Source organism: Aquarana catesbeiana, linkage group LG06 (assembly GCF_042186555.1).
Source record: "Aquarana catesbeiana isolate 2022-GZ linkage group LG06, ASM4218655v1, whole genome shotgun sequence".
NCBI classification, from domain to species: Eukaryota; Metazoa; Chordata; class Amphibia; order Anura; family Ranidae; genus Aquarana; species Aquarana catesbeiana.
The window spans coordinates 200,439,784-200,466,988 of record NC_133329.1 but is presented as its reverse complement, the minus strand read 5'-3'; the positions used below and the strand labels follow the sequence as shown (position 1 = coordinate 200,466,988).

Below are 27,205 nucleotides of genomic sequence, written 5' to 3'. Positions count from 1 at the left end.
TTTTTTGGGAAAAAATACACTAATGAATTAAAAAAAAAAAAAAAAGCAGTAAAGTTAGCCCCTTTTTTTTTTTTCTCGTCCAAAAATTTTGATTACCTGTTTAAATGTAAGAAATTTTCTGTATCACTTATTACTTAAGGCTGCTTTCACACTGGAGCAGGCAGGCGTTGACGGTAAAACGCTGCTAGTTTTAGCGGCGATTTACCGTCATTTTAGCGGCGCTATTCGGCTTCTAGTGGGGCACTTATAACCCAGCTAGCGGCCGATGTGAAGCGCCGCTGCCGAATCGCTTTGCAGGTGCTTCAGCAGTGGTGCCCATTCATTTTAATGGGCAGGAATGGTAGAGGAGCGGTATACACCACTCCAAAGATGCGGCTTGCAGCAGGACTTTAACATCCTGCCAGCGCATCGCCTCAGTGTGAAAGCACTCGGGCTTTCACACTGAGACTGCAGGGGAGCCGTTTTGCAGGCACTTTACAGGCACTATTTTTAGCCCAAAAGCGCCTGAAAAACGCCACATTGTGAAAGGGGTCTAACTGTTAGATTTTATGAGATGAAGGGAAAAAAAAAAAAAAAATCGGCTTAACATATCGGCCCAAAAAAATCGGCATCGTATATCAGCCATCGGCCGCTGCGATTTCTAAATATCGGCCAGAGAAAAACCCATATGGGGCGACCTCTAATCTTGACAGCAACAGCGTTTGCTCACGATACATAAATCAGCAACTCCAGCACTGTATGAGGTACCACAATTGAAAATAAAGGAGCGTATATGCCGATGCATGGGGGCAGGGGTGGAGGGGCGATTTGCCCCTAGCATGGGGGCAATCCGCCCCTAATGTTTCGGCATATATATTTTTTACTCTTTTTATGGTACAGATTGCAATAAAAAAAAGTTGTTTATTGAGTTGTTTTATTGTTACCATTATTTGCTTTTCAGGGATGCCATTCAGCTGCAGCACTGATTTATTTATCTTGACAGCAACAGCATTTGCGCTCACGACACGTAAATCAGCGACTCCAGCGCTGTAGGAGGTGATTTCACCACCACAGTTAAAAAAAAAAAAAAATGGTGCATGTATGCCCATCATTAGAAGTGGTGGATGCAGGGTGGTATTCTAATGGTGGGCATACCCACCAATCAATATTTTTTGTTCAGCCCACAGGCTGCATGAAAAAAAAAAGACATTAAAATATATGCCCAACAAGGACCAGCAACATACTGGTATGTTGCTGGACTTTGAGTGGTTATACCAGAACGATGCCTGCGGGTTTAGGTATCATCTTGGTATCGTTCTTTTCAGCCAGCGGGCGGCTTTTATGTAAAAGCAATCCTAGCAGCTAAATTAGCCTGGTACCTGTCACTACCTATTGCTATCATAGGGGATATTTACATTCCCTGTGATAACAATAAAAATGATTAACAAAAAGAAAATAAAGGAACAGTGTAAAAATAAAAAGGCAAAATAAAAAAAATTTAAAAAAAAAGCACCCATCCCCCCGTGATCAAAGGCAATTGCAAGCGTCGGTCTCGTGTCATATGTAAACAGCAATTGCACCATGCATGTGAGGTATCATCGCGAACGTCAGAGCGAGGGAAGTAATTTTATATGTACAAGTAATATGTATGTAGTTTGTCGCCACTGCACGGTTGTGCGCAATTTTAAAGCATGTCATGTTTGGTAGCTATGTACTCGGCATAAGATCATCTTTTATATTTTACCAAACATTTGGGCAATATACTGTGTTTTAGTGAGTAAAAATTCAAAGAAATTTGTTTTGTTTTTGTTTTTTTAAAATTGCGTTTGAAAAATCGCTGCGCAAATACTGTGGGAAAAAAAAATTGCAACACCCACCATTTTAATCTGTAGGGCCTTTGAACCCCCAAACATATATTTTTTAAAGCAATTTTCTAGCAAAAAAAATGTTTTCATGTAAACAAAAAGTGTCAGAAAGGGCTTGTCTTAAACTGGTTAGAAGAGTGGGTGATGTGTGGCATAAGCTTCTAATGTTGTGCATAAAACACCAGAACAGTTCAACAACCCCCCCCCCCCCCCCCAAATGATCCCACTTTGGAAAGTAGACACCAAGCTATTTGCTGAGAGGCATGTTGAGCCCATGGAACATTTTATATTTTGTTACAAGTTTCGGGAAAATTAAAAAAAAAAAATTCTCTTTATTTGTGGGGAAAAAAAAGGACGTAAAATGTTGTTTTGGTACAGCATTGCATGACTGCGCAATTACCAGTTAAAGCTGCACAGTGCCAAATTGTAAAAAGTGCTCTGGTCAGGAAGGGGGCAACTCCTTCTGGGGCTGAAGCTGTTAAGACCAGGCCTTCTTCTGACACTTTTTGTTTACAAGTTAAAATCAGTATTTTTGCTAGAAAATTACTTAGAACCCCCAAACATATATTTTGTAGCAGAGGCCCTAGATCAGGGGTCTTAAACTGGTGGCCCTCCAGCTGTTGCAGAACTACAATTCCCATGAGGCATTGCAAGGCTGACAGTAACAAGCATGACTCTCATAGGCAGAGGCATGATGGTACTTGTAGTTCCACAACAGCTGGAGGGCTGCCAGTTTGAGAGCCCTGCCCTAGAGAATAAAATGGTGGGTTTTGCAAATTTTTATGTTACACTGTATTTGCGCAATTTTACACACTAACGCATAAATACACTAATTAATTTCAATGCACACAGACAATATAATACCCACATTTTTGGTAAAATATAAAATATGGTGTTGTGCCGGGTAAATAGATACCAAACATGCCATGATTGTGAAATGGCGCCAAACTTTGGCATTTAAAAAATCTCCATAGCAACACTTTATAAGCCTTTATTGGTTACCAGTTTAGAGTAACACAAGAGGTCTGGTGCTAGAATTGTTGCTCTTGCTCCGACGTTCGCGGCGATACCTCAAATATGTGGTGCGATCGCTGTTTTTGTGCACTTGTACACTATGACAGATGTTGATCGTTCACTGGTGGACACCCACAGATGTTGATATTGCAATGGAACACTAGTGCACATGTTTTGTTCCCCCGGTACAGATGTTGGGACAGGGACAGCGGTGGTTGGTGTACTGTGTGGGGATAGCTGCAGTCTGTGTGATCTGTGACAGCTCTCTGTGTAAAATCATCAGTTACACAGAGAGCTGTAAGCACAGGCTGCAGCACCCCACCACCACCACAATGAGCCCTCACTGAGCTCAGCAGGGAGAGCTGACACAGACACGTATGTTTACAATGTGAAGGCTGTGAGGGCCAATCACAGTGCCCATATCTCGGTCTGTGATGGTCTGTAACCAAAGATCACAGGATTGCGTGGGCACCCGGGTACGTCCACTCATTACATGTTTGGGAGATGCCTTCAAGTTGTATGTGGTGTTATGGGTTAACTTTTACATTAACACTTGGCTTAAATACAGCATCTCAATCTGATTCACAACTTAGAAAAAGAAGCTTTTTAGAGGTTTTGGCTGCAAAAGATACTATTTTTATCCAGCTGTTCAGTCATTGTTCAATATGGGTCTTGAAATAAACAGAATTCCCCCAGAGGTTCTCCCCCCCAGTGTATAAATTGCATTCATATTTTTTCCACCTAAATGCATTATTTTACATTTTTCTACATTGAACCTCATTTGCCATGTAGTTGCCCACCGCATTAATTTGCTCACATCTTTTTGCAAGGTTTCCACATCCTGCGGAGAAGTCATTGCCCTGCTTAGCTTAGTATCGTCCACAAATACAGAGATTGAACTGTTTACCCCATCCTCCAGATCGTTTATGAACAAATTAAACAGGATTGGTCCCATCACAGAACCCTGGGAGACCCCACTACCCACCCCTGACCATTCCGAGTACTCCCCATTTATCACCACCCTCTGAACTCGCCCTTGTAGCCAGTTTTCAATCCATGTACTCATCCTATGGTCCATTCCAACAAACCTTATTTTGTACAGTAAACGCTTATGGGGAACGGTGTCAAATGCTTTCGCAAAGTCCAGATACAACAAGTCCACGGGCCTGCCTTTATCTAGATGGAAACTCACCTCAATACAGAAGTTACCCTGCAGCTAATATTAGATATTAGGCAGCTGATATTCAGCTGCTGAAACACGGTTTTGCATCTTTACAGGGCCTGGGTGTTGAATAGGCTGCAAATTCTAAGGTGCAATGCAAGATTTACCTGGCATCAAACAGAAATCAGGCAGCTTAGATTCAGCTGCCAAAACATTGTGTTGCATCTTCTCTGCACCTTTCTCCAGTTCCCGATATCTTTTGTGAACTGGTGCCCAAAACTGAACTGCCTATTCCAAATGAGGTCTTACTAATAATTTGTACAGGGGCAAATTGAGATCTCTCTGGAGTCTATACCTTTAATATAAGAAAAGGACTTTGCTCTCTTTGGAAACCGCAGCGTGGCATTGTATGCGATTATTAAGCTTATGAGCTACCACAAAAACACCCAGATCATTCTCCATTATTGATTCCCCCAGTTGTACTCCCCCTAGTATGTATAATGCATGCATATTCTTAGAGCCCAAGTGCATAACTTTACATTTAACAACATTAAATTAAACAGTATGCCCAATTAAACAGTACATTGAGGTTGGCGTGCAAGTCGGGAGACATGTAAGGACATTATCCCACTGCATAGCTTGGTGTCATCTGCAAACACTAAAATGGTACTTTTAATCCCAGACCCTATATCATTTATAAAATATTGATGTGTTGAAGGGGGAATCAAGCACATTTTTCTTGCAACTGGTGGTTGTAGGGAAGAAATTTGCTGTGTGTATGGTCAGCCTTAGGAACACAACAGGATTTACTCTGCTTCTAAATTTCGAATGTTTTCTGCAAAAGGTCTGAAACACCAGGAGAGGTGGGCAAGGTTGATAATGGTGGCTATCAATTGTTTTTGATCCGGATGACACTAAAAATCTTAGTATGTAGCATTAGCATAGGGGACTTGCTGTACACATTGGTATTTAAAGACTGCATCATTTTATTAAAAAAGACTGCTTTGGTCCATACTGTCACGGAGAGGCAAACTTGCGTGTACCCCAACAAAACCTCCTACTATGATGAATGCGCTCTCAGACAGCACAAGCCAAATGCTCCAGCATATACTGTCCAGCACATCTGGACAGTGGTCAAGCCTGGACTCCTAATAATGGCTACTTACTAAGTGTGTCCGCATCAGTCCTGGACTCTATGCAGTCTGCAATAATGTGGTTCAGACGCTACCTGCAAACTGTCCTGTGGTTTAAATAAACTCTTAAAAGCAACACTGAAGATTGCCATCTGCTCCTCCTTTCAGGGATCAGAGGCATTTTGGTCATGAGTGGTATGCAGCAAAAAGGGTCTTACGCTGCACTTTTTTTAAAGCTTGGTAATGTGTAAATTTCCCCTGGTGAGGGGCAGCCAGTAAGTTAGAGCCCACCATCACATACAAACTTACATGACTAAAAATGGCATGAGGTCAGTAACCTATTAGCCTGGGACTGGAGAGCTGCCAGAAGTCATAGCGTGGCCCATCCCACAAGCTATGCCAAGAGCACATTTAACTCTCTCACTGATGTACTGCTTCCATTGAGCTCTGCAGAGCAAAATGGGTCTGTCAGCAGCAGAGCTGTTAAATTATCTATAGGCAACGAATCAAAAGCCTTTACAGGTTACTGGCTTAAAGTTGCACAGAAAAGGTCTGGTGCTAGAATTATTGCTCTGTTCACAGGGATAGTTTACATGTGTGGTGCAATCACTGTTTACAAGTGCGTGCATTTTAATTTATTTTATTTCAGGTACTTATATAGCGCCGTCAATTTACGCAGCGCTTTACATATACATTGTACATTCACATCAGTCCCTACCCTCAAGGAGCTTACAATCTAAGGTCCCTAACTCACATTCATACATACTAGGGACAATTTAGACCAGATCCAATTAACCTACCAGCATGTCTTTGGAGTGTGGGAGGAAACTGGAGTACTCGGGGGGGGGGGGGGGGGGGGGGGAAGAGATGGGAGGACTTCTTTTAAAAAAAAAAATGTACACTTTTTTTTATTGAAGTTTATTGCTATCACAAGGGATGAGATGAACAACATCCCTTGTGATAGCTTGGGCCATAACAGGTACCCTTTATGGAGAGATCTGGGATCTGTTAGAACCCAGATCTCTTCCTCTGCCCTTAAAAGCAGTCGATCAAGCGGAGATCAATTTGATCAGCTGCTTTACAAGCCACTATTGACTCGTAAACCAACCTTAAGTAGTAAAGAAATCCTTGTCGCTTTCTGATGTCAGAGAGGCAACAACAGAAGTTCCAACCACTTTTCTTAGTGCACAGTCACATCCAGGTGGGACAGGAGAGCCCAGGAAAGGCAGCAAGGAGACCCCATGCCACTTCCTGTAAAAGATTGGGTGGCTGTAAAGCCATTCGGATTGATTTTACCAGAAAGCCCATCGCCTGCTCAAAAAAAAAAAAAAAAAACTTTTAGATGCCTTTGCCAGGCAGCAGAATATAGAAAACTATGGGAATTTTTGGAAAATAAAACATTCACACAGATACTTCCATTCATCTATAGGCTGAACTGGATGGACTCTTTTCCCCCCACACTTATAACCTACGTAACCTCTGGTTACCATTTTTATACTTTATCAAAGATTCATTTTTCATGGCAACGGGTTGCAGTTAATTCTAAAGCATGGTTCTAGGAATATTAAAATGTTGTCCAAACTGGTGGAATGTTACCATACAAAAATTAGCAGGCATACTTTACCCCAGGTGACCACTAGAGGTGTATATTCAGGATACTGGTAAATTGATGGCTTGGGGTTTAGTCAGAGTGAGTTATTAGGGGAAGTTATTTTAAAAATATGTTCAGCAGTTGCATAAAAAAAAAAAAAAAACGGAGGGGATTTTAATCACTGTGGACCAATGATCTGTAAAAAATACTTTCCCTTTGTATATAATGTAGTGACCACATTGGCTGCAGTACATTCAGAACCAAAGCTAAAAGAGTTCCTGGTTTTGACAAAACCAAAATCCCTTAACCATTTACAAATGTCCTGGAGTTCAAAGGGTTAAAACAAGCTCATGGCTGCAGCTGTGAGTTTGGTATAATTTATTTAAGCAAACTTTTCTCTGATTTTCAGTAAACGTGACCTCTACAGCCATCCAATTTTATAATAGTGTGGTTTCTGGGCTCTCCTGTTCTTTAGAGGAGCCCAGGATGGCTGTAAATGGTCTCAAGGATGCCAAGAGGAGGAGTTCTGAAAAACCTTTCACATCTGCAATGAATGAACCCAGTTTAGAGCTCTCATTCCCCGTCTACAGTGGCCAGGTAAGCAGCTAATCAAGCACAAACTGTGCTCAATTAGATACAGTGGAGGGCAAAGGTTAAGTTAGGAGTAGAATAAACCCCTGATGTCACCATTAAAAGGGAACCTATCACCTGGCCATGCCATCACAAGTGTTTAAAAATGATATTAAAAAAATGCAACCCCATCACTCCATGCACAGGAATAGAAAAGCGTGTGTAGAGTGCGCACAAGTACATAAACAGACTGTGCTTCGTCACAATTGTTGTAGAGAGCAATAATTCAGTCATTTACAGTTAAAGTGGTTCTAAAGCCAAAACTTTTTTTTTTTTTTTTTGGTACCTTACTGCATAAAAGGAAAACACATTTCTGCCATTTGCTGTGCTCCCCCTACCCACCTCCAAACACTTTCCCGAGTCCTACATCAATCTAGCGCTTTGCGGAACGCTTGCGTGAAAGGGCCCCAAGTATCCATTTATTTTGTTCTATAGAAAATTTAAGCAGAGCATGGCAGACATAATTTGGAGTTGCATTATCTGGGTGTTCTGCTGAGGACATTTTCCTACTGAAATTCCTAAAAGATACGGGAAGGCAATTTAAAATTGCCTACAATCTATTCCCCGATTAGGATTGTGCATTGCTACTCAAATCTCTTGATACAGGGGCTATTTTTACCATTGATCTGCAGTGTTAATCCATAAATTCTGTATAGCTGGGGAATGTCTTATTGTAAATTCTCGCCGCGTGAACACGGCAGATTATTCGACCGTTATTTTTATTCTTTTTATAGATACAAATGTTTTGGTTTTGTATCTTACTACTCTTTTTCTGTTTAACAAATTTCAACAGATTGAAATCTAAATTGCCAGCAATCACAACATAAGATACCCATTTGTGGTGAAATTGGCTTTTAAATCAAACCCATCATGCCTAAAGTAACATGGTTGTCATATGGAATTAAACAGGCACACAGACATACAGTATATAGAACTCTCAGCAGCATTCTAACCCTGGGCACTCAGTGTGCGCATATCAACTTAAAGCTCCGATGTCAGAGGATACCCATCATCACATGGAGTGCGATTAGGGGGAGGTGTGACAGATCTTTGGAAGTGGGTAGTTAACATATCAAGTACTCCTGAGAGGCAAGATAAAAAGAAAAATATGCAGACTGGTTTTCAGTCTTTATGTCAGAAGACATTCAAATGTGATAAATGTAAAAAACTGAGATTTTAATGCTGAAACTTACTAGGGTTATTACTTCCAATTTCTAAGCACTCTGTTTTAGTGGCATTCAAACAGATCTTCCAGATGTCAACATAAAAGTCTTGTCCAACCCACCAAGCCTGCGAATACAAAAAAGGGAAACGTAATACATTTTAAAAACAAACATTTTTGTCCGGAGTAAGACTTCAGCAGTGCTTGTGAGCAATTTAGATACATATACAAGTGTTTCTTTCAAAGAAAGATGATCATATCAGCTGTTCCTTGACATTTTTCTTACCTTGTCTGGTGGCTGATCTTACTTAGGTAAACAGTTGGTAAGCAGGGGATTAATGCATCATCTGCATTTCCTCTTTTCCTGCTTGTGCTAGAGAAGCAAGTATCGCAATGCCGTAGCAAGGAAACCTAGAATGGAGGCCAAGACACACCTACTCTAGGAAAGGTCCATATTGTCAATGTTATCATTCATCCTTCATAGAGATAAGTGAATCACTTTGAAAAACAAAAGTTTAAATTAACTTTTCTTCTTCTGAATATAGGGAAATATTTATCCAATCTTTGAGTGTATGAAAACACTTCCGCATTTCAAAAATGTATGAATTGACAATGCTCATTTGGCAATCACAAAAATCCAGCAATGTTATATCCAGCTATTACTACACACCAGGTACAACAAGCTAGTGTTGTTGTAAATGATGGAGTTTCAGACACAAGTTAACACAGGAAATTACAGGAGGAAAGAGGTTCTTGCTATTGACATAGTCTAGCATGCGTCTAGAAAACCTTAAATTTTTACCCACTTTAGTTTACCAGGAAAACACAATTCCTGAAACTCCTAAAGAGTGACATAGATGATCTTTAGAAATGTGTCCCAAAACAAAATACAACATAGACAGGTTGAACCTTGTCTGGTTTAGCAGGAACCGGCCGAGATTTGAACAATGTATGGGCAGGCTGAACGTACCAAGTTGATCGATCAACTTGGGTACAAGTAGCTTGCCGAATTTTGCATAGAATTATCGCTAGCGGCTTGTATAGCCGCTAGCTATAATCACCATCTTCTTTCAGCGGGGGTGACTTCCATTGTATTCTCCCGGAAGGAGGGATTCCCCCTGCCAACTGCCTGTGGTTGTAGGAAAAAATTTGCCCTATGGCCTCTCCTAGGGTAGATTTATGTACATTTCGGTAAGGTGCACAAGTCTGTCACAACTATAACATAACTGTCACAAGTACCTCAAATTGGTGAGTTCCTACAGGCACAGAAACTGGTTGAAGCAGCTGAGAGTAATGGAAAAAGTATAAGATATCAGTTCGAGAACTTATGACAAATTTGGTCACAGATTTATCTCAAAGTCTTGTTTCCCTCCACTTTCCTTATTACTTTGTTGCAACAAAGTGCTATACAATACAAATTTAAAAAAATAAAAACAAAATTTGTTACAAGAGTCAGTAACAAAAATGTTGCAGGGTCTTTATGAATTCAATGCAAGACTTTACTGCATACACTGCCAGAAAGGATTCCCAAATGCCTTATGCAATTGCCCACAATAACTTGCAAACTGTGATTCTTTTCTTAAATGTCTTAATTGTCCATTTGTGACTTGTCAACATGTAATACATCTTTTGTAATTAAATCCTATCAATTTGTCTGAATATACCCTCATCAGCTACTAACTAGTGAACAATTATGGCTGTTAGATTTAAAACGGCTTCAAGCAGAGGATAAGATAACCCTCCCTCAGGCCATAATGGTTATAAATCTGCTTTACAGTCCTTTGCATTACAGAATTCATAAATCACTCTGGAGTCACCAAGTTTGTCCAGATTAAAACACAGTCATCAATTTTAAATAACCTGCAAACACTGGCTGTTTAGACCTTTACAAGTAATTTTCTTAACTTCTTTTACTACTATTCATATGTTAAAACAAAAAATTAAGAAATTGCAGCTTTTACATACTCTCTACAACACACTACTAGCTGTTCTCAGACTTCCGTATGCCTACTACTACATTTCCCGTCATCACTGCTTAATAATATCAGCCAATATACCAGTGAAGGTAGTTTCCTGCTGATAAACTAGCTTTTTTACTTAAGTGTGACCAAAGCTTTCTTTGGCCATAGTTCTCTTGTGGGTCTCTTAGAGTGCATTTGTGCTCTACTATGACCAGAATCAGCCAACATGTCACAGAGTCACTCCAGGCTCTTGAAGGATCCCAAACACCTTGTGCCTAATCGGTAGCTGGCTCGGTGTGAGGCTGATTCCAGTGAGCGCTGGCGGGGCAGAGCATACAGTATGGATTGTCAACTGCCCTCTGCTCAGAGCTGACAGCGAACCAATAGATTAGAAGTCATGTGATCACTTAGTTCTTGGGCTTAGGTGGGTATAATTTTTTTTTTCCTTTAACAACTCCATACATATCCTTTAAAAGAATTAGTCCATCTAGGGATAACTGGTACACGGCAGACCTGCCTTTAAATGTATTTATTAATATACTGTAAATGCTCTAACATGGGCTAAAATGTGTGGTGTTGTGGGGAGAAATAATTAGCTTACAATGATTTGGATGCCGCGAATTCTGTATTTTCTCCATAACTCCCCTATATGGATACCCTTGGCGGTCTTTGCAAAGGTTAATACTATTATTTAGGGCCTTAATTTGGAGGAGGAAGTTACCAAGGATAAAACTAGAATTTTTACAATATCTTATCGATGCAGAAGCTTTAAAGAGAGTTTGTTAACCACAAAAAAAAAAAAGATCCTGTTCCCTTAAAGCATATTATACAGCAGGGATATGCAATTAGCGGACCTCCAGCTGTTGCAGAACTACAAGTCCCATGAGGCATAGCAAGACTGACAGCCACAAGCATGACACCCAGAGGCAGAGGCATGATGGAACTTGTAGTTTTGCAACAGCTGGAGGTTTGCTAATTGCATATCCCTGATGTACAGCATAGCGCTTGTGCTGTGTCATTTGGACCCCCTCATCACCTGAAATACCTGGCTGATCCTGCCTGGCTATACCCTCCTCTCTGCAAACAACGATAATCATGGCTGCTGTGCCCCAACATCGTTGTCCATTTGGGTGATTCCGTCAGCCGCAGCCTGCTGTCTCCTGTGTCCTCCCCTCCTGCACTCGTACCAGTGCCCCCCCCCCCCGCTCCTTATATATCTGCTTTCATATCTTCTATTAAATGCTCCCATCCTCTCTGCCCCATTATAATTGTCCCTGTGCCCTGTAAAAAATCTGCCCGATTGCACCCATATGAGCGCAGCTCCTGTCGCTCAGCTTTTTGTCAGTGCTCTCTCTCTTCTCTCCCCCTCCTCCCCGGCTGACATCAGTGGGAGGGCTATGCCCCGCCCACTGCAGCTGTGAATAGGAGGGAGACGCGAGGAGAGGAAACCGCTGAGTGCCACGCTCATATAGGTACAATCAGGCAGATTTTCTTTTACAGGACACAGGCACAAATATTATATTGGTGCAGAGGATGGGAGCATATTTTATCAGTGGGTAACAACCACTTAAACTAAATCCATGGATCTACTACTTAGCTGTCCAGTTACAACATCTAGCAGGGTGGACCTCTGTCCTCCTCTAAATCAGTGGTCATCAACCCTGTCCTCAGGGCCCACTAACAGGCCAGGTTTGCAAGATAACTGAAACACATCACAGGTGATATCATTTGCTGCTCAGTGATTGCAGTATTCTAGTCTGCATCTCCCCAAGGCAATACATAAAACCCGGCCTGTTAGTGGGCCCTGAGGACAGGGTTGATGACCACTGCTCTAAATCATCCTACAGCTTATGTTAGTTAATGAGTCAAGGTCACCAACCTTTATACACTTTTAAGATGCCAGCTTGAAGGGCTTTGCATGTATCATTTCCTTCGCAAAACATGGTATGTGACCAAAAAACTGTTGGGGATTTCCTCCTCTACTAAATAAACTTTTTATAATTTGGGATAATCCCCTTTTTCCTGAAATTTGTATAGTTCAGGGATTCCAGAGATGGAAAAAAAAAAAAAAATCAGGAATATGTACTTGGGAACATCTGTTTGGTGTTTTTTTTTTTTTACCTTTACACAATTAGCGGCAGAATTTGAGATCAATCCCATGTGGTTTTATCAATACCTCCAACTTAAGCACGCTATTAAAGCTCAGCTTAAGGCTGGGTTCACACTATTGCAAATTGGATGCAGGTTTCCCTTCATCCAATTCATATGTCAGGAGCCTGTGACCGGCTCTCACTGGAGCTGGTTCACACAGCTATAAGACCCCTTCACACATTGTGCCGCCCCGGGCGCCAGCGCTAAAGCGGCGCTATTTTTAGCGCCGCTTTACGTCATTTTAGCAGAGCTATTCGGCCAGCTAGTGGGGCAGTTTTAACCCCTGCTAGCGGCCGAAAAGGGGTTAAATCCGCCGGACAAAACGCCGCCGCCAGCGGTATGACAGCGCTGCCTCATTGATTTCAATGGGAAGGAGCGGTAGAGGAGCGGTGAGTTCACCGCTCCAAAAAAGCTGCTGGCAGGACTTTTTCTGACGCCCTGCCAGTGCAACGCTCCAGTGTGAAAGCCCTCGGGCTTTCACACTGGAGTGAATAGAGCAGCTATTTTAGGGCTGTTTGCAGGCGCTATTTTTAACACTATAGCGCCTGCAAAATGCCCCAGTGTGAAAGGGGTCTAAGATGGCTGTGTAGCGAACTGCACAGAAGTGCTTTCACAATGAGGCGGTACACTTGCGGGACATTACAAAAAGTCCTGGAAGCAGCATGTTTGGGGCGGCTTGGGAGCGCTGTAAACGGTGCTCTTAAACGGCCCCTGCCCATTGGAATGTATTGGCAGCGCTTCCTAAGCGCCTGAAAAGTGCTTCAAAAGCGCGGCAACACAGGCGCTTTTAACCCTTTCTTCGGGCGCTGCCGTGGGTTAAAAGCAGCTGAAAAGCTAAAACGACAGTAAAGCGCTGCTAAAACTAGCGCTGCTTTGCCGCTAACGCGGTGCAGCCCCAGTGTAAAAGGGGTCTAAAAGTCTGAATAAAAAAATTATTGCTATACTGTATATGCTCTAACATGGAGGCTCTCAGACTAGAGTTAGGACTGCGCTATACAGAGGGGCCTTGACAAGTCAGTGTGACTTCCACATAGATTTGTAAATGTTGTACAACTAAAACACTCAGTTTTAACCCAAACTTAAAAGCTGCCGGAAAGAACCTCCATCCAAAGCCTGCATTAGCTGGGAGGCACTTACTAAAATAATGGAGTGCACCTTGACACGGAAAAGGCACAACTTGGGCCTGAAGGCCATATGCCTGAAAGAAGAAGACGTGGCTGAGCGATCAACTCAGCTTGCACCACATCAAAATAATGTGGGAAACTGTTACAATTACTTGGGCAGAGGTGTAGAAGAACAGCATTTGACTGCTGGCGATTGCATTTTTAGTTTTTTGTGGGGGATCTTTACTTGCAGCTTTTTAAACACCTTTTCTGTCACTTTTTAAATAGCTTTTTTCCCTTTCCTTCCTTCCGTCTACTAATTAAGGAGAGAGTGGTTACTTGGTCACAGGTGCTATATGTCCTATATAACTTTCTGTAGTACTCACTTTGAGCTTGTCAACCTTTTTGCTTGCTGGAACTTAGACCAAGTGGAACATTTACTAAGTGGGGAGTTAAAAACAGGAGATTATAACAGGAGTCTTCAAGCCTGTAAGTAACATCTGAAATTTTCTGTTAGTAATAATATTGTAACTGGGATCATTTGTGCTAGCCAGATTGAAGGTTTTGTGCAGTGCACAGTGTGCCACATGTATACAACAATGGAGCAACAGCTACAGGATGATACCGCTGTGACAGACGTGAGCGGGTTGCCCTTCTGGAAACTCACAATTGAGATCTGGAAGAGCAAACTGCAACACTGGGCGGAACACACAACCTTGAAAGGGGTCCTCTGCTCACTGAGCCAGTGGTTAGTAGGGTTGATGGGGAGGGTGGAGGGGTAAGTCAGGATTATCAGTTGGGAAGAAGGGTTAATATAGTTAGAGGGAGTGGTAGGGGTTCAAAGAAAAGGAAGGCCAGCCCTGGGTTTGAGCACCCTAACAGATTTGCCAAGTTGGGTGAACATGTGGGGGTGGCAAGCTCAAAGGTGGCAGCCCTAGATGTCAGTGCTACCCCTAACAGCCGGGAGAGCAGCTCATCTAGTAGGGGTGGTGAGGACAGTGTAGGTAGGTCTGACAGCTGGTGGTAATAGGGGATTCTATAATCAGAGGGCAGAGAATAATTTGTCACCAGGATTACCTAAATCAAATGATTTGCGGTCTCCCTGGTCCCAGGGTTTGGCATATGATGGACAGGGTTGATAAATTACTGGGAGAGGCTGGTCATGACCCAACTAACTTGATCCACATTGGAACCAATGACAGAGTATATGGAAGGCGGAGGCTCCTTAAGAACAAATTTAAAGACCTAAGCTGCAAACTGAAGGGAAGGACCTCCAAGGTGATATTCTCTGAAATATTGCCTGTGCCATGCGCAACACAGGAAAGACAAGGGGAGATTAGAGAACTGAATGCATGGCTAAAGACCTGGTGTAAAGAGAGGGGATTTGGGCTTTGAGAGCACCGGCTGAATTTTCATTGGGGTACAACCTATATGCTAAAGATGGTTTGCGCCTAAATGGAAGGGGGTCTGCTGTGCTGGGGGAGAGGTTTATGGGAAGGCTGGAGGAGTATTTAAACTAGGATTTAGAGGGAGGTGGTGGGGGATGGTGAATTAGATTATAAATGGGGCAAACAGGTTAGACAGGGGTCAGCCCCTTTTGGTGGGTGGAATGGGGAAAGATAGGGGGAGGACTATGGCTGGTGATATGAAGGTTCTCATGTTACAAACAACCATTGGATATGGTACTATTTGTACTAAAATTGAAAATATGCTAAATAGGTGTACAAAAATGTGTCTGCCAAGCAAAACAGGCAAGTTGGGAGCTTTAGTGCACAAGAAGAACTATGTATTAAAATGATATTGCTGAATCTTGGCTTCATTCTTCACATGACAAGTCTTCTTCATATATTAATATTCCTGGCTATGCTCTCTTTCAGAAAGACAGGGTTAAAACGGAAGAGCAACCAAACTGATAAAAGGCATGGAGGAGCTCAGCTATGAGGATAGATTATAGGAACTTTATTTACTCTCTCGAGAAGAGGAGATTAAGGGGGTATATGATCAACATGTACAGATACATAAGGGGTCCATATAGTGAACTTGGTGTGGAGCTATTCACTTTGTCATCAGAGGACAAGGGGGAACGAATTACGTTTAGAGGAAAAGAGGTTTTCAGGCCAGCTGAGCTAGGGGTTTTTCGCCTTCCTCTGGAACAACAGGAAGGTAGGTAGTCCAGCAGGTGCACCCCCCCTTCATCACCACCTCCAGAACTTTCTGCACCATCAACACCACCACCCCCGTAGCAGTGGCAGCCATCAGAACCTTTTCTCACCATGTGCAATTTCAAATACTCAGCGAACGCCCTCCACAGGCTAAGAAATACCGCCTCAATATTACCAACCTACATTCAAAAACGACTACAAAAAAAGTGACCAACCTACAATCAAATATAGAGACACCAATTCAACCACAACAACTAGCATGCGCCCTGATTAACACCTGATCTGCAGTCAAGCACAGACTGGAAATCCACGACTTCATCATCGAAAACAACATAGATTGCCTTTTCATCACGGAAAGCTGGCTAACACCCGACTGCAACGCCATCTTAACCGAATTGGTGCCTGAGAACGACAGGATCCTAACTGAGCATAGAAGAGGAAAAAAAGGAGGAGGCCTAGCAGTAATCTTCAAATCTCACCTCGCACTCACCAAACCAACTTTACAGAACTCAGTGCCATTCATGGAGACACTCTACAGACCACCAGGGACGAAGACTAATCTCCTTACACCCTTCATGGAATTCATCTCAACACTCACCCTGAAAACAAAAAAAACTTTGTGGTTCTTGGAGACTTCAACCTCCGTGCAAACTCCACCCTCGACCCCATCGCCACCGCCTGCATTAACCAACTAGAAGAACTAGGTCTCCAGCAACTGATAAATGCTCCTACACATGGTTCAGGACATATTTTGGACCTAATCTTCAAACAAAATATGGACATCAACATATTCGAAAAACGTACCGCTACCCTGGACGGACCACCACGCTATCAAATTCAAAATCGCCACCAACACCACCCTCCAAAAACGGAATCACGCAACACCACACTGGTCTAGATCTCAGAAGAAACTACACTCCAAACTCTTCAAAACCACATTATCAAACAAAATCGCATTTTAATTTAACCACTCAACTCCTTAAACAAGGCATTAATACAAACAGCAGACTCAGTGGCTCCAAAACACAGAACACTCATCAGCAAAAAAAAGTCTGGATGGTTTACTGGCACCCTTACTCTACTGAAGCGTGAACGCAGAAGAGCTGAAAGAGCCTGGAGAAGAAAATCTACTAAGGGAAAACCACTCAAACTACAAAGTTTGAAATATCACAAAGCAATCTTCAAAGCAAAAAAAGAACATTTCTCGAACACCATCTCAACAGCCTTAAACCGCCCTCGAGAACTTTTCAAAATAGTCACCCAGACTATGAACCCAACCTGCCTTGAGCCCCCAGCAAATGAAACTCAAGAATTTTGCAATGAGCTGACTTTTTCATCGACAAAATCGACAACATCCGGAAAACAATTCAACAGAAAAAAACTACCAACCTCAATCAACGAAAGCAAAAAGAGGAAATCGATACGAACATCACACAAGGACCGAAATTCTTGCTAATCCCAATCACCACTGACAGCACCAAAAACATCATCAGAAGCCTCAGAGACAGCACTCAAATGACATCATTCCCACAAAACTTCTGAAAGAATGTTCCAACATCCTCGCTCCCACTATAACATATCTCATAAATCCGTCATTCAAAGAAGGGACTGTCCCAATCGCCCTCAAGCAAGGCATAGTCAAACCTCTTATAAAGAAACTCAACGTCGACCCTAAAGACCCCAACTACCGCAGACCGATAAGTCTCAACACCATCTCCAAGGTCATGGAGAAAGCAGTCATACAACAGCTACAACTCCACCTGGACACACACAAACTCTTGGACCCCCTGCAATCAGGCTTCCGCCCAGGCCACGGCACAGAAACGGCACTCCTCAAAGTATGGGACGACGCCCTCGAAGCTGCAGATGACGGAGAATCAAGACTCCTTGTACTGTTAGACCTCAGTGCAGCGTTCGATACAGTGGACCACAACAACCTACTCAACCCCCTCACAGAAGTAGCGGGAGTCACAGATTCAGAGCTACAATGGTTCGCATCGTTCCTGGAAAATCACTTTCAGACAGTGAAATTAGGAGCCTTCACCTCTGAAACCCGGGCAATATCGTATGGAGTCCCTCAAGGGTCACCTTTATCACCAGTCCTCTTCAACATCTACATCGGTCCGCTCCTCAAAATCATCAGAAATTCGGACCTCCGCTACCACTTGTACGCTGACGACACACAACTCTACTTTCGCATCACCGGACAAAAATACCACTATCAACAACTAGAAAAATGCCTCACATTGATAGATAACTGGATGACCACTAGCTACCTCAAACTATACGGATCCAAAACAGAGCTTCTCCTACTACACACAAACCAAAATACAAAAAACAAGAACCCTTGGACACCGCCCACCGTCTTTAAACAGACCATCTCCCCTCCCCTCATTTCTTCCTCTTATATTCCTTTCCTATTTTATCTTTCTTATATTCTCTCTCTCTCCACACTCTTTTCCCAATATTACCTCTTAAGTGCCTATTTTCAATAAACCAAAGTTTTATGTTCCTACTCAATCAATACATTCGATACATGGTACTCACATAGTTTATATCTTTTGCCTAGTCGGATAGTACACTAATTCTATGTATCTACCTAGAGGCAATTACGGAATTTTCCTAATTGGTATGTTACGTGAGTACTGTCTCTCCTTCTCTGTGCTATTGTTAAAATGGGAATGTTTTCTATTTTGAGCTATAATTGTATCTCGGTTATATTTTTCTCTAATAAAAATTTATTAAACAAAAAAAAAAAAACAGACCATCGCCCCAAGCACCAAAGTCAAAAGTCTTGGAGTCATTTTTGACTCAGAAATGTCAATGGACGCAAACTCCCTCTACGCCGGACTACCTAAATACCAGATTGCACACCTACAACTCATCCAAAACACCGCAGCAAGACTGATAACAGGAAAAAAACCCTGGGAATCCATTTCCCCATCCCTGAGGAGCCTACATTGGCTAACCATAAAGGATCGGATCACATTCAAGACCCTCTGCCTCACCCACAAATGCCTACATGGAAACGCGCCTCAATACCTATGCGAGAAAATAAAACGCTACGTACCTAAATCGCAGTCTTTGATCAACCCACCAAAACCTCCTCCACGTTCCCAAATCCTGCTACAAATCAAAGGGAGAACGAAGATTCGCAGTCCAAGGACCACGGCTATGGAACAATCTACCGACCAACATCTGTATGGAAGAAGACCATCAGGCCTTCAGGAAGAAACTCAAGACCTACCTCTACAAACAAGCTGGACCCACAAGATGGACCAAGCGCCTTGAGGCGATTCAGTTCGCATTTGCGGCGCTATACAAGTCATTCATTCATCTCCAAATACGGAAAGTTTTCTTCACAGTAAGAGCTGGTTCGGGTCAGCTCAGTGGATTGCTTTATAAAAAAAAAAAAAAAAAGGATTTGGATTATTTCCTAAAATGTACATAATATAACTGGGTACTAACATTTATAGGTAAAGTTGATCCAGGGTATATATTGCCTCTCGGGGGATCAGGAAGGAATTTTTTCCCCCTGCTGTCGCAAAATTGGATCCTGCTTTGCTGTGGTTTGTCGCCTTCCTCTGGATCAGTGTTTCTCAACTCCAAACCTCAAGGCACCCCCAACAGGTCATGTTTTCTGGCTCTCCATTATTTTGCACAGGTGATTTGATCAGTTTGACTGCCTTCGTAATTACCACAGCCGTTTCAACTGAGGGAAATCCTGAAAACATGACCTGTTGGGGCGCCTTCAGGACTGGAGCTGAGAAACACTGCTCTGGATCAACTGTGGGTATAGCAGTGTGTATATGGGATTGTATGATATATATTTTTTTTAATTGGTTGAACTAGATGGACTTGTGTCTTTTTCCAACCTGACTATGTAACCAAGAACAAAGCTGAGCTATTGTGTTCTGCTAAGCGCACTGATGGTATACCAATCAGACTTTTTTGGTCATGCCTCTTTGACAGAAGCCGAATGTTCGGCCAGCTTCTGTTGGACTGGCTGCAGTACACATGGGCTGGATATCGTCCGGTTTCTATTGAACCGGCCCATACCGCCCAACATTCAGGCCCATGTGTTATGGGGCTTTTGTTAAGGTGACAGGAAGACCACATCTTCGGAAGGGGGACCAATCTCTATAAGAGAGATGCTAACTCAGAAGCTCTACTTGAAGAAGTGCAGGCAGTAAGGACAGTCACCTTGTGAATGAACAGACAGAGGAATATCCCTTTAGGTGCAAGAGGCAGTTTGGATTAGCCAACAGATCAGGTTAACATTCCATGGAGTCACCAGTGGACTTACAAGGGGAATTAATCGTTTATATAAAGGGACACTGAGCAGCATAGCCGTACTCTGTGTCTTCCAGTCCCACCGTGCCTTTCCTCATGGCAGAGGAGTTGTCTACTCAAGGAACTCTGGCATGTGGTCCCAAATTATTTATCCAAAATGTGGATACTGGGACTCAGTTTCATCCCTAAAAGGATGACAGAACCATAGGACTGGAAGAGGAAAGAGGGGGGTATGTATCCCTTTCCAATAGAGGGACATTTGTCAAGTTGTGATTTACAGTACATATTTGGATTAGGAGACCAGGAATACATTTATATGGGGCATTCATTTGTGTGTTCCAGCTAACATCAGCTTTATGTTTGATGCCATCACTTCATAGTTGGAGGGGGGGGGGGGGGCGTTTTTTGCAGCTGATATCATTAATAATTGGCCAATTATCCAGTTTTAATGTGTATTCACTTTGTTAGTGGTTTTCTTTGATTATTAATATGTATTTAGAAAGTGCACAGTTGTACCCTAAAGATCCGTAATCTACAGTATATTCTGCATTTACCTTTTTTTTTGTAGAGGGGTAGAGCCTTAGCCAGATTTTTATTTTTTGGCATTATATTGAGTTGGACTGGTGGTTCCCTCTAATTTTGTTTTGTTATGGCATTTACATATCGGTGAGATGGAAGACTGAAGGCGCATTTTATTCTATTATTTTTGAGGAACTACGCGAGCAACACTTTGTACATACTATATGCAAACGAGAGGATCCGGACAGCCGCACTCCAGAAAGTAATAATCCAAATTTCTTTATTTTAAAATCAGGAACACAGATACAGGACATCATGGACAGAGTGTACAGATCATAGGCTAACGCGTTTCACACTTATCCAAGTGCTTACTCATAGCTATGAGTACACAATTTGGATTATTACTTTCTGGAGTATGGCTGTCCGGATCTTCTCGTTTGCATATAGTCTCTACTAGCATGAGCCAGCACCTGGAACCTCTCATCTCTGGAGAGTAAGATCAGCTTCATACCTGGTGAGATCTAAACCAGTGCGGGGATAACTTTTGTAACACTTTGTACATAGTCTTTCCCCAAGGAATGAGGGACAAGGGGTCTTTAAAAGATTGTTTGAAACCTGATCCTTTAGAGTACTCAAGGCTAAACATTGATCCAGACCAGAATGGAGAAAGGCCAGGATGCGTCCCACAGAGTACTTCCTGGAATGGTAATTTTGTACCTCATGCCATGCAAAATATGCCTTCTAAGTACAATCATAATTCTTGAGAGGGAGTGGATTTTGTACCCTTTAGGAGCATTGTAATAACAGAATAGGATAGGCCCTATCCTTTGGGACCTAGATTTTGAAAGCAGAGTTGTGAAAGAAAACTATAGTGAAACAATATTGCAAACCAAGCCGTTGGGACAGAAGGTCCAGGCAATCTGAAAAAGCCCACATAGTGTCTGCAAGGAGCCTGATTAGGTCCGAGTTCCACATCTGCCTTGGATAGTTCAGTGTGATGAGTGAGTATCACTGGAACCCCCTTTATCTTGATTCTGCAGACAAGGAACAGCTTGAACGGTTTCCACTGAGTCATCACTGTCCACTGTGGCCAGAGGATCCCTGTACTTGGGAGAAAGAAACTTGCTCAGCTTGAAACACCTCTGGGTGATTCCCTTGAGTCCAGATGCTGTTAACTAGAGAAGTCTTCTTGACAACTTAATATGCCTGAAAGGTGCTTGGCAGACAGGGCTGGAAAGTGAAGTTCCAACCAAGTCAGAATCTGGTTGACTTCTTTTTGAGCTGTGTTGACCTGGAGTACCCTTAAAACTACAACAGGGCAAATGCCTCCTTGTGCTTTGACCGGTGAAGAGTTTGGAGCTGAAACCTCTCTTTTGACAATGGCTGTGACTCCCTGAGAAAAGAGTTGTACTAGAGCAGTGTGATGTTCCGCTAGCCTTTGGCAGATTTGACATGAAGCGGGGCAGAAGCAGGGGCTTGTAGCCCCTGGACCCCACATTCTGTACACATGCTTTTGGTCCCCCCATTTTGATGGTACAAAGCTTGATCTAGGACTTACAGGACTGGGACAAATAAAAAGGAACCACTTACTCCCAGGAGGTAGAATATTTTCTAGCCATTTTTGCTGTGGAAAAGAAAGAGAAAAACAAAGTTAGTCTTGCCGATAACTCTGTTTCCAGTAGTCTACCAGGGCAGCTCTTGAGAGATTGACTTGCTCTCTCCACACAGGAAACACGTTGCCAATTAACCCTTTTTAAGGCAGTCCCTCAAGTCCCTGGTAAGTCATCTAGGGGTATCGAAGGCCGGTACCTAAAAAACCTCTAAACGCAACCCCACATGGTTAAACACTAGGGTGGGATTGTGCTGCCCTGGAAGACTACTGGAAACATAGTTACCGGTAAGGTTAACTGGTTTTTCCCCCAGTCAACTTCCAGGTCAGCCCTTGAGAGGTTAACCAAGTACTCACCAGGCTAGGGTGGGACAATGGCTTTGGGGACTTTCCTACCAAAAGCCTGGTCCTGACTGGAGATCAAAGGTGGAGAAGCTGGACCAAGTCACTGCCCTGCAAATCTGTTCCAGGGTTGCTTTTGCCTTCTCTGCCTATAAAGCCACTGAAGCCCTTGTAGAATTCTTAGGTACTCTCAGACTTGATCCATCTAGCTAGAGTTTTCTTGGATGCCTGTTTACCCTCAGGACAAATAGGGTGTCAGAGTACCTAAGAATCACTAGTGAATTCAGATCCTCAAACAAGCACCTCCTGACATCCAGTAGGTTCAGATCTTGCGCCTTACTATTTGATAGGGATGGGCTGGCTGTTCGAAGAAGATCAAACATTATGGGCTGTTCGCGCCAAATTCGAGTGGGGCGTCAACGCAGTGCATTGCTGGCTGATTGGCCAAGCATGCACTATGACCCGCATGCTTTGGCCAATCACAGCACCGTCAGCGAAGAGAGCCATAATTGGCCAAAGGCAGGGTGCCTTTGACCAATTATGGCTCAGGGGGTTAAGTCCACGCCCCACACTATATAAGGCCACCTGCACGTTGGCCATGTGTAGTGTGTGTTGGTGGCGTTGAGAGAAGCAGAGCCATTTCATTTAGTTTGAGCAGGCAGTTGATTCAGTTAGCTGTAGTGTATTTCATATATATATATATATATATATATATATATATATATATATATATATATCCACTGCATACAGTTTAGCTAGATCTCACTGCAGACCGTTCCTGGTGTACTGTTGCTAATATACTTCAGGCAGGCGATACAGTTAGCTGCAGTGTAATACATACATATACACACACAGTGGGGACGGAAAGTATTCAGACCCCCTTAAATTTTTCACTCTGTTATATTGCAGCCATTTGCTAAAATCATTTAAAGTTCATTTTTTCCTCAATGTACACAGAGCACACCATATTGACAGAAAAACACAGAATTGTTGACATTTTTGCAGATTTATTAAAAAAGAAAAACTGAAATATCACATGGTTTTAAGTATTCAAACCTTTTGCTCAGTATTTAGTAGAAGCACCCTTTTGATCTAATACAGCCATGAGTCTTTTTGGGAAAGATGTAACAAGTTTTTCACACCTGGATTTGGGGATCCTCTGCCATTCCTCCTTGCAGATCCTCTCCAGTTCTGTCAGGTTGGATGGTAAATGTTGGTGGACAGCCATTTTTAGGTCTCTCCAGAGATGCTCAATTGGGTTTGTCAGGGCTCTGGCTGGGCCATTTAAAAACAGTCACAGAGTTGTTGTGAAGCCACTCCTTCGTTATTTTAGCTGTGTGCTTAGGGTCATTGTCTTGTTGGAAGGTAAACCTTCGGCCCAGTCTGAGGTCTGTCAGGGACCAGGTGACAGATGCACTCTGTAGGAGTCAGAAGTGCACCGTTAAGGTAGTGGACCCTAGGACTGACTGCTGTGGATTGAACCCTGGAAGGTTCAAGAAGCAGGTCTACAGGATAACTAACATGGATCCCAGTGGGCGCTAGAGCATAGATTCCCCAGGGCGCGGAGTCTAAGAGCCAGCGGGTGTTCACCAGAGCCTCTAGTGGCGAGGATGGACTGCGCTGCAGTCTGGCTCCAGGTCGCGGCCCCCAGGGTCTCACAGCTCACGCTCACCGTAGACTACAGGAGAAGAGGAAGGAGGCAGCAGGCTGGAACGACAGGGAAGTAAGGGGTAAGCCAAAGGTCAGGGAGACCAGCAAACAAGGATAAACATAACATGCCAAGGTCAGGGTAACAAGCAGACAGGGAGAGTCGAGAACAGGCCAAAGTCGGTAACAGGAATCAGACGTAGGAAACACAGCAAGTACACACGGAGGCTAACACACAATGGTTGATCAGCACTGCTGGCTTGCAGTGCACAGGTTAATATAGGGTTCCCTTATGGGGCCTGGGGTGGGGCCATGCTTAGAGGAGAGGTTATAAAACCAGTCAGGCGAGAGGCAGCTGGTCTTTAGAGATGAACACATGGAGACAGGTAAGCTGACAGAGAAAACTCTATTGCATAACCATGACAAGGTCCTGAGCACTCTGGAGAAGGTTTTCATCCAGGATATCCCTGTACTTGGCCGCATTCATCATTCCCATGATTGCAACCAGTCGTCCTGTCCCTGCAGCTGAAAAACACCCCCACAGCATGATGCTGCCACCACCATGCTTCACTGTTGGGACAGGTGATGAGCAGTGCCTGATTTTCTCCACACATACCGCTTAGAATTAAGGCCAAAAAGTGCTATCTTGGTCTCATCAGACCAGAGAATCTTAAGTACACTGTATATACAGGCTTGTATTTATATTATATACAACATATATATATATATATATATATATATATATATATATATATATATATATATATATATATATATATATATATATATATATATATATATATATATATATCTCATTTCTAGCCAAGCCTATACCTGACTGTAGGCCATTCCTGGAGTACTTTTTTTTTATAGTAAACTTCAGGCGTTGTTTTGCTAATCTAATTGTACAGTATGTCTGGAAGGCCATCAAGGAGAGGCAGACGCTCACAGGCCACTAAAAGAAGAAATCAAGCAGGCTCTGTGTTTACAGCCAACAGTGCTGGTCGTGGACACGGTGCATCTTCAGCATGATGCTGTGGGGCACGCTTGTCCTTTTTTTTCAGCAGCTGGCCGTGTTGAGCCACAATATGCAGAAGAGTTGGTAGAAAGGATGACCAAGCCGTCTTCATCCTCCTCATTCTCTGTCACCCAGGCTCAGGGTACTTTGTCTGCCAATGCAGCTGCCAAAGCCGCCTCCTCTATCGGCTCAATGTCATCAGTCACTCCTTCCCTAGCCCCACCATCATGCCCTGAGGAGTCCCCCCGAACTGTTCGACCACAGTGTAGGGTACATGCTGCAGGAGGATGCGCAGGGTTTTGAAGGCTCTGATGATGGTACCCAGGTTGAGAATGAAGGCAGTAACGTGAGCTCAGAGAGAGGGGGTGCCCAAGGAGGACAAGAAACTGGCAGTCATGTTCCCCCAAGCTGCAGCATACTGCCAGGTTTGCTCCAGTGGCGAGGAGGGAGGGGATGATGAGGTCACTGACTCTACGTGGGTGCCAGATAGAAGAGAGGAGGAGGAGGAGGCACATCTCCAATGAGGCAGGATGCCCTCCAGGAGCCAGCTTAAAGGCAGGCATCACACCGCAGAGCTTCGCATGTGCAGGGCGCTGCTGACTCCGCACGTTTTTCCAAAAGTTCTTTGGTGTGGGCCTTTTTTTTGAGACGTGTGCAGCAGATCTCACCATTGCTGTTTGCAACACATGTCTGAAGCGTATCAAGCGTGGCCAAACAGCAGCCGCTTGGGCACCACATGCTTGGCCAGACATATGTCGAGCTCCCATGCAGTCCGTTGGCAACAGTACTTAAAAGACCCACACCAAAGAACGTGGACCTCACCTTGCTCCTCATCAGCTGGGATCTCCAACCCCACTATAACTTCAGTCCTCTCAGAAACCTACACTGAGAGGAATGAAGGTGTAGAATTAGGTGTCCCAAGGACTTGCGGGCAATCTGCTAGCGGTACACCAACATCCGATTGTAGCAGGCAAATTTCCCTACCCCAGTTGCTAAACCAGCGAAAGAAATTCGGTGCCAGTAATCCACATGCTCAGCGGCTGAATGCTAGTTTGGCTCAATTGCTAGCACTCCAACTGCTGCCTTTTCAGCTGGTAGACTCTGCCCCCTTTCGAGAATTTGTGAAATGTGCAGTACCTCAGTGGCAGGTTCCCAAACGCCAATTTTTTTCTCCAAAAGGTCATTCCAGCTCTCTAACGACATGTGGAAGGCAATTTTAAATAAAATATTATATCCACGCTTAGGCCAAAAGGGGAAATTAGGTGTGCAGCCTACCCTGCTAGGTCCCCAATAGGGGACTAGAGTGATACTAGTGCAAGAATGAGGGTAAATGGCGCTACCTATATAATGAAAGGCGACAGACCCTGTTCACTTATTAGGTGCTATGTGCCTCTATAGTGACTATTGAATGTGCATATATCAATAGTGCATTCCTAATAAATTACCAATGTGCATGTGCTAATGTTGCAAACCTCACTAGGTTGCCAAATAAACTAGATATAAATAAATGTTTAGAAGTGATACAAAAAAGTGATACTACAATAACAAAAATACAGGTATATGAAAATAAATTAAAAATCAAATAAAAATAAGTCCCAAAAGTGTAGGACAAATATAAAATATTAAAAAATAGTAGAAATTATATGAAACGACCCCAAAAAATTAACGTGCCAAGTCCAAAAAATACATAAAAAAAAAAAAAAAAAAAGGTCAACGAGCCTGTGGAACGCAGCTGGAGCGTACGCTGCAAGTGAGACACACCACAGGTCTGAAGCGGTCATTCCTCCTGTAGTTGTAGGACTTTGTGAGGAGTTTCCATAGTATGGAACATTTTGATTTTATTTTTACTTTTGTTTTCTTCCTT

The 27,205-nt window shown here is 43.1% G+C and overlaps 1 protein-coding gene across 2 annotated transcripts in view; it reads right to left on the bottom strand.

The window, feature by feature from the left end:
* The window catches only part of EMP2 (epithelial membrane protein 2), a 220,480-nt gene that overhangs the window by 50,187 nt on the left and 143,088 nt on the right, over positions 1–27,205 (bottom strand). For both annotated transcript variants that reach the window (XM_073591211.1, XM_073591212.1), the window contains one exon: positions 8,568–8,664. In XM_073591211.1, coding sequence (XP_073447312.1) covers positions 8,568–8,664 — 97 coding nt within the window. The remainder of the gene's footprint in view (positions 1–8,567; positions 8,665–27,205) is intronic.